General features: G+C 32.4%; 2 protein-coding genes and 1 non-coding gene across 4 annotated transcripts; 2 read left to right on the forward strand and 1 right to left on the reverse strand.

Moving 5' to 3' along the window:
• The first annotated feature begins 5,034 nt into the window (after positions 1–5,034).
• LOC112801553 (uncharacterized) lies at positions 5,035–7,220 on the forward strand. Of its 2 annotated transcripts, XM_025844358.3 has the most exons (5): positions 5,035–5,203; positions 5,337–5,440; positions 5,562–5,651; positions 5,987–6,058; positions 6,965–7,220. In XM_025844358.3, the coding sequence occupies exons 1-5, from the start codon at positions 5,071–5,073 to the stop codon at positions 7,091–7,093; spliced, it is 528 nt and encodes a 175-aa protein (XP_025700143.1). In that variant the 5' UTR covers positions 5,035–5,070; the 3' UTR covers positions 7,094–7,220. The 2 variants fall into 2 exon arrangements, with proteins under 2 accessions (XP_025700143.1, XP_025700144.1); XM_025844359.3 differs by lacking the exon at positions 5,987–6,058.
• Positions 7,221–8,119: 899 nt separating this feature from the next.
• On the reverse strand, positions 8,120–15,137 carry LOC112801551 (mitotic checkpoint protein BUB3.3). The gene is made up of 9 exons (XM_025844354.3): positions 14,545–15,137; positions 14,341–14,471; positions 12,871–12,953; positions 12,019–12,270; positions 11,770–11,842; positions 11,072–11,152; positions 10,912–10,993; positions 10,700–10,800; positions 8,120–8,428 (listed from the first exon to the last, which is right to left on the reverse strand). Exons 1-9 carry the CDS (start codon positions 14,737–14,739, stop codon positions 8,362–8,364), a joined length of 1,065 nt encoding a protein of 354 aa, XP_025700139.1. The 5' UTR covers positions 14,740–15,137; the 3' UTR covers positions 8,120–8,361.
• Positions 14,841–14,912, forward strand: TRNAW-CCA (transfer RNA tryptophan (anticodon CCA)). Its single transcript has one exon. It is a non-coding gene; the product is annotated as a tRNA-Trp (tRNA).
• Positions 15,138–15,181: the final 44 nt, after the last annotated feature.

A 15,181-nucleotide genomic window follows, 5' to 3' on the forward strand; every position in this document is an offset into this window, starting at 1 on the left:
TCTACCATGCAACATACAAATATAACTACAATAAAACTATAACAAGTTAAGATATATACACAAGCAAACCAAGCAAAATGCAACGCAATACTAAACAAATATTCACAAAAATATAGCTATCGAAAACTAGAAAATATTGCAAAGTGTTGAGAAAAAGAAATTTTACGCCCCAAAAATTGCGAATCCTCCCCCACACTCAAATGTTGCACGGTCTTCCGTGCCTGCACTCAATCCAAAGGTGAAGAGATGTGAGGCTCCACCTTCAACTGGTGGACACCGGGGCTCCAGGTTGCTGTATAAAACAAGGATTGAGGAAAAGTAAGATGTGTGGCATGATAAAAGGCAATGTGTGTATTCTAAATGTGCATGGTTTAGAACACAACACCTTGATTGGGTAAAACAATAACCACAAAAGCAAAAGAAAAAGCATGTTCCTCAATTAAAAAGCCTAGGGTGCACGTAAAGAATAAGCAAAACTTAAGGCACAAGCAACCTTAAGTAATCACAACTAAAGTGAATTGAGTATTTGAGATATTGGATATTGAAATTGTGCAAATGAAAGCGTAAAATTAATAGAAAATGGCACAATTAACAATAACCAATTCAATGATAAAAAGAGACTACTTATTCATTCTTAGGAATAATGAAATAATCACATGTATAAGGTGCTTGTTACAAAAAGTGACAAGTCCTGATAAGAATCAAGTCAAATCAACAAAAAAAATGCAAAGCATTAACAAGGAACAAATACCTTGTTATGTGATTATATTCACTAAAAACCATGATGAATAAATAGTTCAACTCAATTCACTAAATTTATTATGCACTTATAAGAATTTCACCTAATATGCAACATGTAAATGTACAAATCCAATTAGGTGTTAGTAATTTAAGGCAAAGTATAAGTGCATTGATGAAATTCAATCAAGAAGCAACCCAATTTAAGCAAACACTTGCAACTTATTTAATTAACAAACAACTAAATAATTACTAAATTAGAAATGAAATGCAAACAAAACAAAGTAAAGCAAGTAGAGAGGAGGGTAAAAGCAAGAGAAGCGAGGGGTGGGAGAGAGAAGAGAAGAAAAGAAGCATAGAGGTGAGAAAATAGGGGCTTGCGCACGTACAGGCATATGTGCGTCTACACACTAGGTGGAAAAGGGGAAGGTGTGCGCTCGCAAACTCTATGTCAGTGCTCCTGGCAGAAGAGGGATTAAGAAGTGTGCGTGCGCACGCACAGAGGGTAAAGAATTGTAGGGTGAGCAGACGCACAAGTGTGTGCGAGTGCTCTGAACAGAGAGGGGATTAAGAGGTGTGTGTAGCACCATGGTGTGCACACACACAGAACACTTCTCTCTTTTTTTCTTTTTTTTTAAGAAAAAATGAAGCGTCAAAATTGCCAGCTATCTCGCCGTTTGTACGTACGTACACAGGTCTGTGCGCATGCACAAGACACAAAAGGAGAAGGATGCGGACGCACAAGGTGTGCAAAGGCTCTCAACAGAAGGGGTGTAACCTGGTGTGCGCACGCACAGGTGGGTGCGCGTGCACAGAATGCAAAAATTGGGGTTGTGTGCGTACGCACAGGTGTGTGCGCACGCACATGCTCTGTTTTTCAAAAAAACATTTAGTGCTCTAAGGCAACAAGCATGACTTCCAAAATAGCATTTTCAACCCCAAGACTTATTCTACCCTAGAACTACAAGATCAACACAAAAATTCTACCAAACTAAGCTAACTAAAAGAAGAAAAAAATTCAACAAACAAGTGCTCAAAGAGAGGGAGGGTTAGAAAGATATTACCAAGCACTTTTATTTAATGTCTTTAAGTTAGACAATTGGGAGAGCCTTTGCTATGGTGGCTTGTGCTTGACTTCCCTACCAATGCTAGAATGTCCAATGTCCTCCGGGATACCAATTCTAACCATCAACAAAAACAAAAGAGAACCACAGAGCAAGCTATTCACATATTAACATATATACAATAGCCAACAACAACACCATTGCAACTCCCCGGCAACGGCGCCAAATTTGATAACGAGAACTTTTGCCGGTTTAAAATCAATCAAAACAAGAATCAATTCGTTGGTAGCATAGTCCAAACCAACAATAAATTCTCTTAATTAAATGTTTACAAATTCTAATTAACCGAGAATATTTAGACTCCCGGGTCGTCTTCCCTAGGAGTTGCAATGAAATGTACATTTATTGGTTATGAAAGAGCATGGAGAATTGGAAAAGCAAGGGAGCAAAAAATGTAAATAGCAATGAAGCAAATAAACATGTAAGGAATGTAAATGGCAAGGAATGAAACAAGCATGTAAAGAATTAAAGGAAAGCAAGTAAAAGCAATGAAAATGAAAATTAAGTGCTTAAAAGGACTCTTGGTGATGATTGGGAAATTAAAGATTCTTATCCTAATCATTGACCACAAACATGACAATTGTGTGGAATTAATCCCAATTAGTCAATCCTACTTGAGAATTAGTCAAAAGGGCATAATTGATTCCAATCCCTAAGTCCTAAGTCAACACTAGTGGGTCAGTTAGAGTCAAGGGAAACCAAACCAATTAACAATCCTCACACAATACGGAATGGACATCCACAACTCAATTCCACCCAAACACCCAATTTCTCAACCAAGAGTGTGAAAACTAAACATACAAGAAATTAAACATCAAAGCAATAAAAGTCAAACCAATTAAATGCAAGGAAAGGAAACTTCAAATGCAAGAAACCTCTTGGCATGGATTGAGGGCTAAGGCTACCTATCCTAAATATTGATCACAAACACATGATAATTATGAAGAGTTAATCCTACTTTGTCAACCTTACATCGAAGATAAGTCAAGTAGGCATAGTTGATTTCAATCCATAAGTCCTATGTCAACACTAAAGGTCACATAGAGTCAATGGAAACCAAATCAACTAACTACTCTAATGTATCAAAAAAGAATGGACATCAATGACTCAAGGATCACCAAAGTCAATAATTTTAAGCCAAGAGTGAAGAAAAACTACGTAAAAAATAAGCTAAGCATTTTATCAAACACTTGGTGTGCATGAAAATAAAATAACATTAAATTGCATTAAAAATAAAATCTAAAATACCAAAAGTAAGAAAATGGAAATAACAACTAAAGAAAGCAATAAATGACATGGAAACATAAATTTGCATTAATTAAAATTAAATTCAACAAAAGTATCCATAAACATAAAGTGACAAAATAAGAAAATATTAAGAGAAATGAAGAAGAACAAGATAGAAGAACATGAAAACATAAATGAAACTACACTAGAACAAGAATTAAAAGCTGAAATTAAAATGAAATTAACAAATAAAACCCTAATTCTAGAGAGATGGGGGAGCTTCTCTCTCTAGAAACTAAGAGAAAACATCATAAAAGCTAAACCTAATTGCCCCCTCCCCCTTCATTCCTCTCCACTTTGGCCTTAAATAGCTTCAGAAATGGGTTGGATTGGGTTCTGGAGGCCCAAAAATCGCCCCCAGCAATTTGCCATTAATGACCTCACGCATATGCACGCGTGCGTATGCACGATCTACTGTGCGTACGCACAGTTGCGCAGAATTCCCATCGTGCGTACGCACGACACTTGGTGCGTACGCATCCTTGCACGAAGTCACCTGCGTGCGTACGCACTTTTGCAGCAGCTTCCAAACTCCATTTTCTTCATGATTTCTCCCCTTTTAGATGCTCTTTCTTCACTTCTTCAACCCAAACTTCCCTTGAAAACCTGAAATCACTTAACAAATACATCAAGGCACCAAATAGGATTAAAGTGAATAAAAATTGACTAAATTAAGTACAAAAGAACATGTTTTCACTTTCAAGCACAATTTAGGAAGAAATCTCAAAAGCATGCTATTTAGATGAATAAATGTGGGTTTATGTGATGAAATCCACTCAAATCAAACCAAAATATATCAGAAAATATGGACTCATCAAGCGTCACGTGCCTCGGTTACGAGAAAACGCTGGGGTGATTTTTTGGCTGTTTTTGGCCCAGTTTCAAGTCCAAAAATGAAGATTAGAGACAACAGAGTGGGACGAATCAGGGGATCATTCAATCACTTTTCATTCATTCACACTTTAGGTTTCAGATGTAGCTTTCTAGAGAGAGAGGCTCTTTCCTCTCTCTAGGTTTTAGGGTTTTTAGTCTTATTTCTTCTTAGATTCAGATTTTCACCTTGCTTTAATTTAGTTTTCCTTTATTCTTATTTGTTCTAGCATCTTACTTTTTTTAGTTTATTTGTTATTGCTTCCGTTTGTTTACTTCATTATTGATGCACTCTTGCTTCCTTTAATTTAGATTAATGCAATTTATATTTTTATGTTATTGTTCTTTCTTTAATTATTGGTTATTGTTGTCTTGCAATTGGGTATCTTAGATTTTATCATCTCTTATTAATTCTCTATGCTTTTTTTTTGTTCCTTCCAAGTGTTTGATAAAATATTTAGGTGAATTTTAAATTAGATTTTTATGTTCTTGACTTGGATTAATTAATTAGAGACTCTTGAATTGTCAAAGTTTATTGTTGAATGGTAATTAAAGATTGCCGGTTAGCTTGAACTTCACTAAATCTAGTCTCTCACTATGGGTTGACTAGGACTTGTGAACTCAAGTTGATTGTATGCACTTGATCTTCCTCCACTGGTTAGAGGTTAACTAAGTAAAGGCAATTTACATTTACCATCACAATTGACAATGATAATGAAGATAGGACATCTAATTCTCAATCCTTGGTAAGAGTTTTTTTAGTTATTAGTTTATTTTTCTCATAACCAATAATAAACTACACTTCCTTACAATTCCTTGAGAGACGACCCAAAGTTTAAAGACTTCTCTGAAATCACTTAACGCACATATCACGGTATTGATGGTAATAAAAGAGGATTAAAAATTAGCAATTTTAAGGCTTAAGAAACATGTTTTAAATCATAGCACAAATTCAAAAAGATTTATAAAACCATACAATTTATATGAATAAGAATAGTTGATAAAATCTCCTCAATTCAATACAAAATAAACCGTAAAATAATGGTTTATTATGCATTCCCTTCACGCCGCCAGTCTCCGTTATCCTTCCTCCACGTCGTGTTCCTGGTCATCGATCTCTGCCTCCTTCGCGTGTCTCGTCATAATTGCAAAATTGATTTGTCTATCTTTTGTTCATAGCAAGAGTTAAGGAACTTTCATAATTCTTTCCTGGACCTTGTGTTTGGTTCAATTAAATTATTTTGCCTTAGATATTAACTCTTGATCTAATTGTACTTGATTATCTTGTTTATCTATGCTTTACTTCGCCTGGAGTAGCTATATTCTCTTGTTTCACTCTGGTGGTATCTCCAATTCAGAAAGCATCTTTAATTGAAAAATCACGCCAAAAACCTCAGGAAAGGATTAAGACTCTGACAAATGTAAGCTTTATTTCTAGTGATATCATGATATGTTGTTCCTTTGCTGTTTATATATATATATATAGAAGAGTTGTTTTATTCGTATTGATAACATATGTATGGTCATTACGATTTCTTGTAGGCTGTAGGAAATAATTCCTATGATCATGACCCTGTACTTGCTGCATGTGGAATTTATGTTGAGAAGACTCGTGTTCTTGAGCCACCAAAGGTAAACATTGATTTCTGTCATATTTAATATTTTTTATGTGCACTACGGAGTTAGCAAGTAACAGAAAAAAGAGAAAGTGGTTTAACTAAGCTGGTTTCATCAGATTAGTTTAATTCAAAAAACTAATTCACTCCTATGTCCGAATAAAATTTTCTGACAGTTGAAGGTTGGAAAGAATGATGATTGCTTCCCCAATAAGGGAAGGTAGAATTTCAGTAAAAAGGTGTTTCATTATCCTTTCAACTCAAAAATAAATTGTTCCCTGTTTTTCAAATTTTATTTAATATTTGATTAGATATTTTCATAATTCATAATGCTCCCTTTCCTCTTGTCAGACACTTCTACAACCATCACACATTGATTACTGGGCTGTTGTCAACTTTTCTGCACGTTGTGAAATGATAATGGTATTATCAGGTTCAACTAAATATGTTAACGGGCTACCATGATTTTTTTGTGGTTAATAAGGAAAAATGCTCACATGTACTCTGCTGAGTTTCACTCCATTTTATAGCCCTTCTAATTTAGATGAAAGTGCAGTGCCTATAAAATATTTGAAACTTGCAAATAGGTTAACAATTACGACAACCAAGTCTTATGCTACTAGGTTGGCTTGGCCAGTTAGTTCAAATGACATTACAGTTCCTGGGTTTGTGGTCAAACTATTAAATCTAAATCAAACTGGCAAACAGATCACATATATAATTAGATGACAATACTTGTTTCACTGATTTGTACTTGTTCAATGATATGCATGCCAATCTCTTTTTTTTTTTTTAGTTTCAAAATAATGTTTTCTTCACTTTAATTTTAATCTCTTTTCAAATTATTTGATTTTTTAAATTATAAATAAATTAAAGAAAATGGAGATAAAAGTTAGTGCAAAAAATAACATGAACACATGAAATAGCCAGAGTATTCATTTTGAAATGAGATGTATGATAAACTAGTTTTATTGAAAATGAGATGTATTTCTGATACTGAGTTTTGGGAAGTTAATTTGTCTCTCCTGATTTGAGGTTCACAAGTTACTTTGGAATGAGATAAAGTTCAAGGAGAGTTTGTGCATGTTCCTTATTTATTCTTATATTGTATTTCCACACTTTCATAGTTTCATATATTTTAATGATCATATCTCAATTCTTAACTTCGGTTCCAAGATATCAACTGTGAAATGGTCTATGTCTATTTCACTGCCCTTGTGACAACAGTGAAGTTTATTTTTGGTGTACCCACTAATAGTGAATTACTAATCCGATATGACCAATAGCAGTGAATTACTAATAAGATTATATTATGATTTTTCCTTGCAGAGAATTTTTCTAGATTTCTACGAATCAAGTGATAAATGTAAACCATCTCAAGTTATTGTCTTCAAGTTCCATTTGATCACTTTTACATTCAATTTACATCCAATAATATATGGTCTTCAGGTGAACTAAGTTGTTTGTAAGCCTATAGTAATAAGCTGAAAGGTGCTAGTAGTGCTTACTACAATATGATATCTAAATAGTACAATTTGTTCTGGTATTGGATGGGTGGTTTATAAAGTTTAAATTATATGGATAAGGAGTCCGGACTCACTTAGGTGCCTTAATTTCCATAAGTGCATGCTTTTTGGTTCATTTAATTCTAACCTATGGTTATATGTTCAAGGATGGAGTTAGTGAATCACAATTTAATCAGGTTTTAAATGTTGAGCTTAACCAGATAAAGAAGGTTACTCTGCAAGCCATTCATTGTTCTGTTTGATTATCTGATTTGTTGCTTATATCTTGTACTTGCACACTGTTCATAGTGCATCTTTGGGTTCACTTATTTTGTTCTTGCCAAATAATTCTAAAGGCTCTCTGAAGAACTTTTCTAGAAAACAAATTTCAAAGCAAAAAAATTTAGTAATTTATTATCTGATTTGTTACGAACTCCTGAGGTTTACCAGAAATTTTTGAGGTGTCTACATGGCTACAGCAAGAAAATATCGATTGGTTTGCTTGTTTTTGCCATTGCATTGTTTTCTCCTTGCTTTGATGTTTTGATTGTAATATGGTAATATTTGTCTGGACACTCATCGCTTGCCTCTTGTGGCTTGTGAATTTTTGCAAGTATAAAAAAAAAGTGTAGGAAAATTTAAGATTTTATATAAATTTTTTTTTCATGGTTTAAATTAGTCTGTCAAACTACGATTTAGAATTATATGCCAATTCTGCAATGTTTTATTAGGAAGATTCATAAAAAAGTGTAGCCATAAAAAGAGTAACCATATTGTACGGCAAAACCAAAGGCCATGCTTAAAAAATGTGGCCATAGCCAAAAATCTTGGCATGCTTCAAAAGTGTACCGGTATCTTCACCTATTGGCATGCTTTCGAAACGTAACCAAACAATGAGCATGTTTCTAAAAGTGTCGTTGTATGTCCACTTTTTGGCACGCTTTAAAAACGTAGTTATAGGATTACATACAAAAAAGCGTGGCAAGAAATTAAACGTGCTAATAAATTGACAAAAACATGGTAATAGAACAACCGACACGTTTTCAGATGTGATCTTTTCAAAAATATGTTGATAGCTCAAAAAACATAGCAATAAGCTGTTCGTTACGCTTTTTTCCATTTTTTGGCATACTTTAAAAGCATGACAGTAGGCTATTTTTCTTGTAGTGTGTCCTGTGAATCTATCTTCCTTTGCCAAGCACTGCAAAAGATGATTTAACTTCAAATACCAGAAGTTGATCCAACATCAACGTTGTACACGCTATGGATGAATATAAGACGCTCTCCTCTGTCAATATCAAAAATGCTAATAAATAAAATGAATATTTAAGTCAAAAGCCAAATAATTCCATGCTTTGCTTCCCTACATGGTTAATGAAGACAATTTTGAGGTGTATAAATAAAAAGTTATTAATTCATTTCAACCTCACACTACAATAGATAGTAAAACTTTTTCCTCACTCAATTGTAGCTAGATTATATTTAATGCCACCATAAATCCAAATGAAAATGTAAGACGTTTAATTTGACAATAAATAGATTAAATTCTCAAAGTGGTTTTCAGATTCATAATTTTCACCATTTCAGTCTCTTAAATTCAAAATTATCTATATTGGTTTTCGAGATTCAATTTTGGGCACTATGTTGGTCTCTGGACTCTTTCTAGTACTAAATCAACAAACTAAACGCTGAATTAGCTCTGACTTGCTATGCTGGACATATGGCTAAACAGCGTCGTTTCGTTTTGACACTTAAACAAGGCAAAAACGAGAAAAGGAAGAAGAGTTTATATGATATGCAAATCATTATATCTCCCTTCATACAATTTTTTTTGCTTTATTTAAGAGCTAAATCGAAAAGACGCTATTTAATCATGTGTCTAGCATTGCAAGTCAGAACTAGCTCATTTATTCAATGTTGGAAAGCGTCCAGGACCCAATATGGTGCCTGAAATTGGATCTCAAGGACCAGTATAGTGAATTTTGAATCTGATGACTAAAATGATTAAAGTCGCGAATCTGAGGAACCACTATGGAAATTTAGTCCAATAAATATGTAAGGCGGCAAAGTTACCGTAGGCAAATTTTAATACTGGAAATCAATTTTTTTTCAACTAATATCAATCAAGTTTTTTTTAAATTATCTTGTTTACTTTAAATTTTAAACCCTAATCATAAACTTTAACCCTAAATTATAAATTATAATCCTTATTTTAAATTCTTCATAACAATGAGAATTTTTAGAATCTATCTATTTATATCTTATAAAAGTTAATACTAAAGTCATTTTACATTCAAGTGATGATACATAGATTACTTATAATTTTGTCAGGTAAACATATTATAATAGATGTCATTCTATTATGAAACCAAGCATATATATCTTCCTTTCAATCTTAATGTTACTTCTTGTAACGGTTTTTACAATAATTAATAAGATGACCTATACTACTAAAATCTCTTCTTAACAATATTAATGTCCTCTTAACTATTCAATTCATATTTTATAACAGTTTTCGCAATAATTAACAAAATGAATCCAACAACTAAAATCTTTTTTTAGTAATATTAATTGTTTTCTAAATTATTTAATTCATACTTTTTAAAACATATAGTTTACATGGATATAGACACTAGAGGCAATATTTGAAGTCATAATAATAATGACAAATATTAAAAAATATTGGAGCCTCTCAAGAAAGTGGTGGTAAAGAAGACGAATTACAAAATCAACAATTTAAAGCATTGCATCTTATAAGATACTTTAATTAAGAGAATGAAAAAAATTTATATAAAATTACTAGCAAATATACTTAAAAAATAATTCACATTTAAAAAAATCATTAAAAGTAGTAATCGCTAACTTAAACAGCTAACTTTTGAACTAAGTCAAGTAGTCAACCAATGTTATTTTATTTTATTTTATTTTAATATGTATATTTTAATTCTATCTAATGAAAATGCAATCTATTTATATTTATCAAAATAGTTGATAATATAGATATATGAAGTTTTAATTTTTGAAATAGAAAATAATAAAGATACAATGATACTATGTGCACACAAAAAACAGTTACTTGATAAAATACATATTAAAATATAAAATACACATTAAGAATAAAAAACACAAATATTTATTCGCAAATATATAATGGCTATAGCATTTTTAGTAAAGATAATCTTTAATATTATATAAATAACAAGTCTTAAAATTTTTATAAATTTATAATGTATATTTTTATGTGATTAAATTTTCATTATTTCACAAAATATTTTTCTATTCATATTTATAAATATGTATTTAAGATTATTTTATAATATTTATTAATCGTTGCTATCATTTATTTGAGTCTGCACAATCGAAAGGGTCTTATTCTAGTTTAAAAATAAAAGTTGGATAATGTTGACTAAGTTAATTCTTATTCAGTTATACGTTCTCCAGAAGTTACGTCTAGTGAGTAATAGATAGGAAGAGGTTCTTCATTGTTCATTAATAAAATAAAATAAGCGAAAATTCAATTGATAAAATTCATAGAAGACATAAAAGGAGAACTACTCACGTTTTCTTAGCTTCTTTGTATGTATGGCTTGATGCTACAGCCATAAGTTGTCCGTCGTGATTGTATGACAAGGACGCAACACTATTTGGATATTTAAGCAACTGAAATTGAGAAAAAACTGTATTATAGGAAGAAAAAGCTACTGAACTTATTACAATCCTGTAATATTAATATTTATTAGATACAAATGCAAAACATAATTGGGCAAATACCTCAATTAGTCTTTTTCTATTTTTAGCATCCCATATGGTAACATAACCCTCATTATCACCTGTGACAAAAGCACCTGTGATCCTAAAACAGAAGTTAAATTAATAAAAGTTATTAGCTTCCTAATCCAAAATAGCAACTTATACGCAAGAAGGCACATACATGGGACTGAATGCAATGTCATTCACTGGTGTTAAATGATGCTTTCCTTGCTTTGATTTTGGATGACACCGAAAAATATATCTGTGAGAGTGCGATATAGCATTGTATTAGAACATGGCTATGAAATTCTACTTTTAAACCGTAAATAAGTAAATAACTGAGATACATTAGGACATTTGGTAAACGGGTAAGAGATTTTTCAAACAGTTGAGAAACAAGATGAAAGGTAGCCGAAATTGGAAACGTAAAAACTGAAGTTGCAAATGTGTTTAAGCATTTCACTGACATACATTCGAAAATCAACTCTAGAAAATTTGTAATCAGAAAAATACAACAATCAAACTAGATGAATTATATTAAATAACTGCAGTCTCTCATTCAACATTGAATTTATCCTGAGTATAATTTCGACAAATCTGTGATAGTAAACTGGAGGAAAGTAGTACAAATTACGGGAACTAAACTATAATAATAAAATATCTGGAGTGATTGCAAACAACACAGTTCATTAGTTTTTCAACTAGTGAGCAAGCTCTTTTGTTATGTACAAGAATGGAAAAAAAGGTACAAAAGCAAAGTAAAACATATGTATCTGTTTTTGTTTTTTTCCTCTTTGTAGAATTTTGTTAGATATTATTTTATTTTTTAAGATTTGGACAAAAATTAATCTATGAATAATGTCAGCATCAATAACTGACCCATTGTCATTTGAACCAGATGAATCTGAAATCTGCAATGCTACACGTCCATCTACTGATCCAGCTGCAAATCCTGCAATAATAATCAGACTTCAAAGTTGCCTCCGTGAACTATGATCTATGCTTGGTTCTTTCCATAACTTTTTAGAGTGCATTAAACCAGTCAATGCAACAAGGTTTATGTTGACAAGATAAACTCAGATAGAGCTCATCAAAAAAGAAATAAATCATAGATTTCATAGTTCATACCTTCTGCATAAGGAATTGAACTGACACATCTTAAATGTGTACCACTGAATGGTTCCTTTGAAGGAACTGCCGCGTCAAATTTACGTAAATCGAAAACTTGCACTGATGCTTCAATGCCTACTGTAAGACTAAACCCCAAGACAGACATGGAGTCAATTTCTGCAGCTACACTTCTCAAGCACGAAACAGCCTTCTCCATACGGATGTCCCACAGCAGTAACTTTTTATCAAAACCACCTGTGATCAACTGACCTACAATAATGAAGGCCACTAACAATATGAACTTCACCGTAGACCTTTTTCCTGCTGATACCAGCATCCCAATGGTTTTTCTTCTAATGCAAGTTTAAGCATATGATGAAGCTTATGACCATCACAAGTATGTATAGTTGTTCATAATTACAATTGAAAAAACAAAGTTAGCATACAATACATTTATGATACTGCAACTGGGAACATGTTTTTAAGTAAAAGCAAGTATTAAATTGATGTTTTATGTTATCTCTAAATATTGTAAAAGCATTTTGGACCTTCTTCGTAACCAATAGTTTATTGAGCTCTACGTATGAATATCTACTCAACTGTTCAGAAACAGTCAAAAGCTTATTGTTGTAAGTTTGTTGTATAAGATAAATGAACATTTAATTTGCTATACAACCTGTCTCAGAGGTTTTCAGTAACATGTATGAATTATTCGTATTCATTCATATATGCTTAAACATGAGAGCAACAGTATCAACATGAAGGATTATAAATTAGTTGTCGATATGCCCAACATTATCAATAAATGAAAAATTAAAAGGTGAAGATTACAACTATAAAAGGGCATCAAAGATTGGGTCAATAGCTTACATGTTTCACTGGAATATCCAATGCACGTTGCTATATCATCATGACCACCGATTGTATCAATAATTCCTGAATCCAGATCATACCTATAAAGTTTAGCCCAAAAGGAGTCAAACAAAACATGCTAAAGAAATAATATAAAGCCAAACACATCCACTGCAAAACAAGTCAAGCCATTAAGCCTTTTTCTTAAGGCTAACATGGATGCTAGAAAACCACAACATGATGGAATATACAACAGATCACATGCTTCATTGCTTATTAACCAAAGTCAATAAAGAATTTTAACAGTTCACAATTCAAATTCAGAGCACCCCGTTTCCCATTTCTCCCTCATTCTTACACATTCATCCAACATCTTTAACTGTATTTATATTTTCAACCTTCCACAGCAAAACGAAGGTATGAAAAATCTATCAAACAAACCATCACATTCCCTAGGGCATTTATTCAATGTACCTGCTCTATCACTATCAGCATAATCCAGCATGCCATTCACAATTTCACTTTAAGTCAAACAGTGAACCTTCGATCTTGCAAACTGACTTGTTGCTCAATCAAGTATACGTGGTACTAAATTTTTGAAGACTCAAGTTGTTTCTTAAACAATTATGTCAGGAATGTGATCCACTATTTGCGTGTTTGGATTACCAGTTTGATGCACCCATAATCAATTATGGTGTGGACCAAAATTCCATAATTGATTATGAAGCCAAAATTAATTATAGCAGAAGTGAAAATCTCAGATTCAATTATTTATCATGGATAGTTAAAATCATTTAGTGAAAAAAAAAAACCAACAAAACAAAATATATCAAACATAGATCATTTTAGTTCAAAATCAATTCTGACATAATCAATACACACACTAGAACTCCAAATAGCTTAATAAAGGAAACTTGCTGATACAGCAAATTGCGTCAACTAACTAACTAACTATAGCAACTAAGTGATTCCGAAAACCACATGCCGGGATCCTGGAATACTTCAAAGTTTAAACAAGTATACACTATACATCATGAGACCTAAGTTCTCTTTGAATTAAACAATAAATATTAAGGGTTTGTTTGAACGCCATTTTCGAAAAAAATCTTATTTAAATAATATTTTTTTAAAAGATCATTTACAAAAGTAAAAGTAATTTTTTATTTAGATATCTCATGTAAAAAGATATTTTTATCTATCAATTATGTTTGAGTAAAATAAGATAAAAATATTTTTTTGTTTATTTATTATGTGAAAAAAATATTTTTTAAAAGAAAAAATCTTGAAAAAAATGTAAATTATAACTTCTAAAAAAAGATATTTTTTTATTTTTCTAGTACTTTTATTTTTACTATTAGAAATTTGTCAAACACACTTAAAATATAAAAAAAAAAAAAAAGATATTTTTACATTGAAAAATTTTTTTTTATCAATTTCACAGCGCTCAAACAAACACTACGAGATATTTAATTAAATAAAAAATAGGACCTTCGAATTAAGCCATCGGAGGCGGCGGAGAAAGCAACGGCTTCGTCATGGAAGTAACAATCGAGGAGGGGAGCTTCGGAAGGAGCTTCAAGTCTGAGCAATGAAGCGTCCACGTCGTACAACCGAAGACTCTGCAATTTCACCACTCAATAAGCAACTAAAGTAACTTTCTCAAAAGAAGAGAGAGAGAGAGATGAGAATTACGGAGTCCCAAGAAGAGATGAGGAGGTTGTTGGAGTGGGGAGCGAATCGGACTCTGGAGATGGCGTCTCTCGTTGGTGCTTCCAACTTCAACAGCAACGAGTCACTGTTATCTCCCTTCATTTTCAATTTCAGCGCATGAGAGAACAAGGGGATGTGGTGTTCTGGGATGTGACAATGGTGACCTTTCAAATTCATGAAACTGGATTATCGGAGTGAATAAATGCTCCCGCCCACGAAACAAATCAAACTACTTATATTACATTTTTAAAGTAAACATGCAAAGATTTGTAACCGGTGGATCCGTGGCGCAATGGTAGCGCGTCTGACTCCAGATCAGAAGGTTGCGTGTTCGATTCACGTCGGGTTCAATTTTTTTCTATCCAATATCTTTTTCTTCTTTTCTTTGCCACGGTATTCGCAAATGTTGAGGAGCAAATAATTTTCATATCAATGAGAACCATGTCTGAGTCTGACGATGAATTAGGTTTAACTAATCTGGTCAAAGCTTAATTTTGTTATGACTTATGAATATCAATGATAACCATGTCTGAGTCTGACACATGGTTATAACCCAGAGTAACAATTTCATCCCACTAGCTAGCAAAGAAGTATGGATGAATTAGGTTTAACTAATCTG

Source organism: Arachis hypogaea, chromosome 5 (genome assembly GCF_003086295.3).
Source record: "Arachis hypogaea cultivar Tifrunner chromosome 5, arahy.Tifrunner.gnm2.J5K5, whole genome shotgun sequence".
Lineage (NCBI taxonomy): Eukaryota > Viridiplantae > Streptophyta > Magnoliopsida > Fabales > Fabaceae > Arachis > Arachis hypogaea.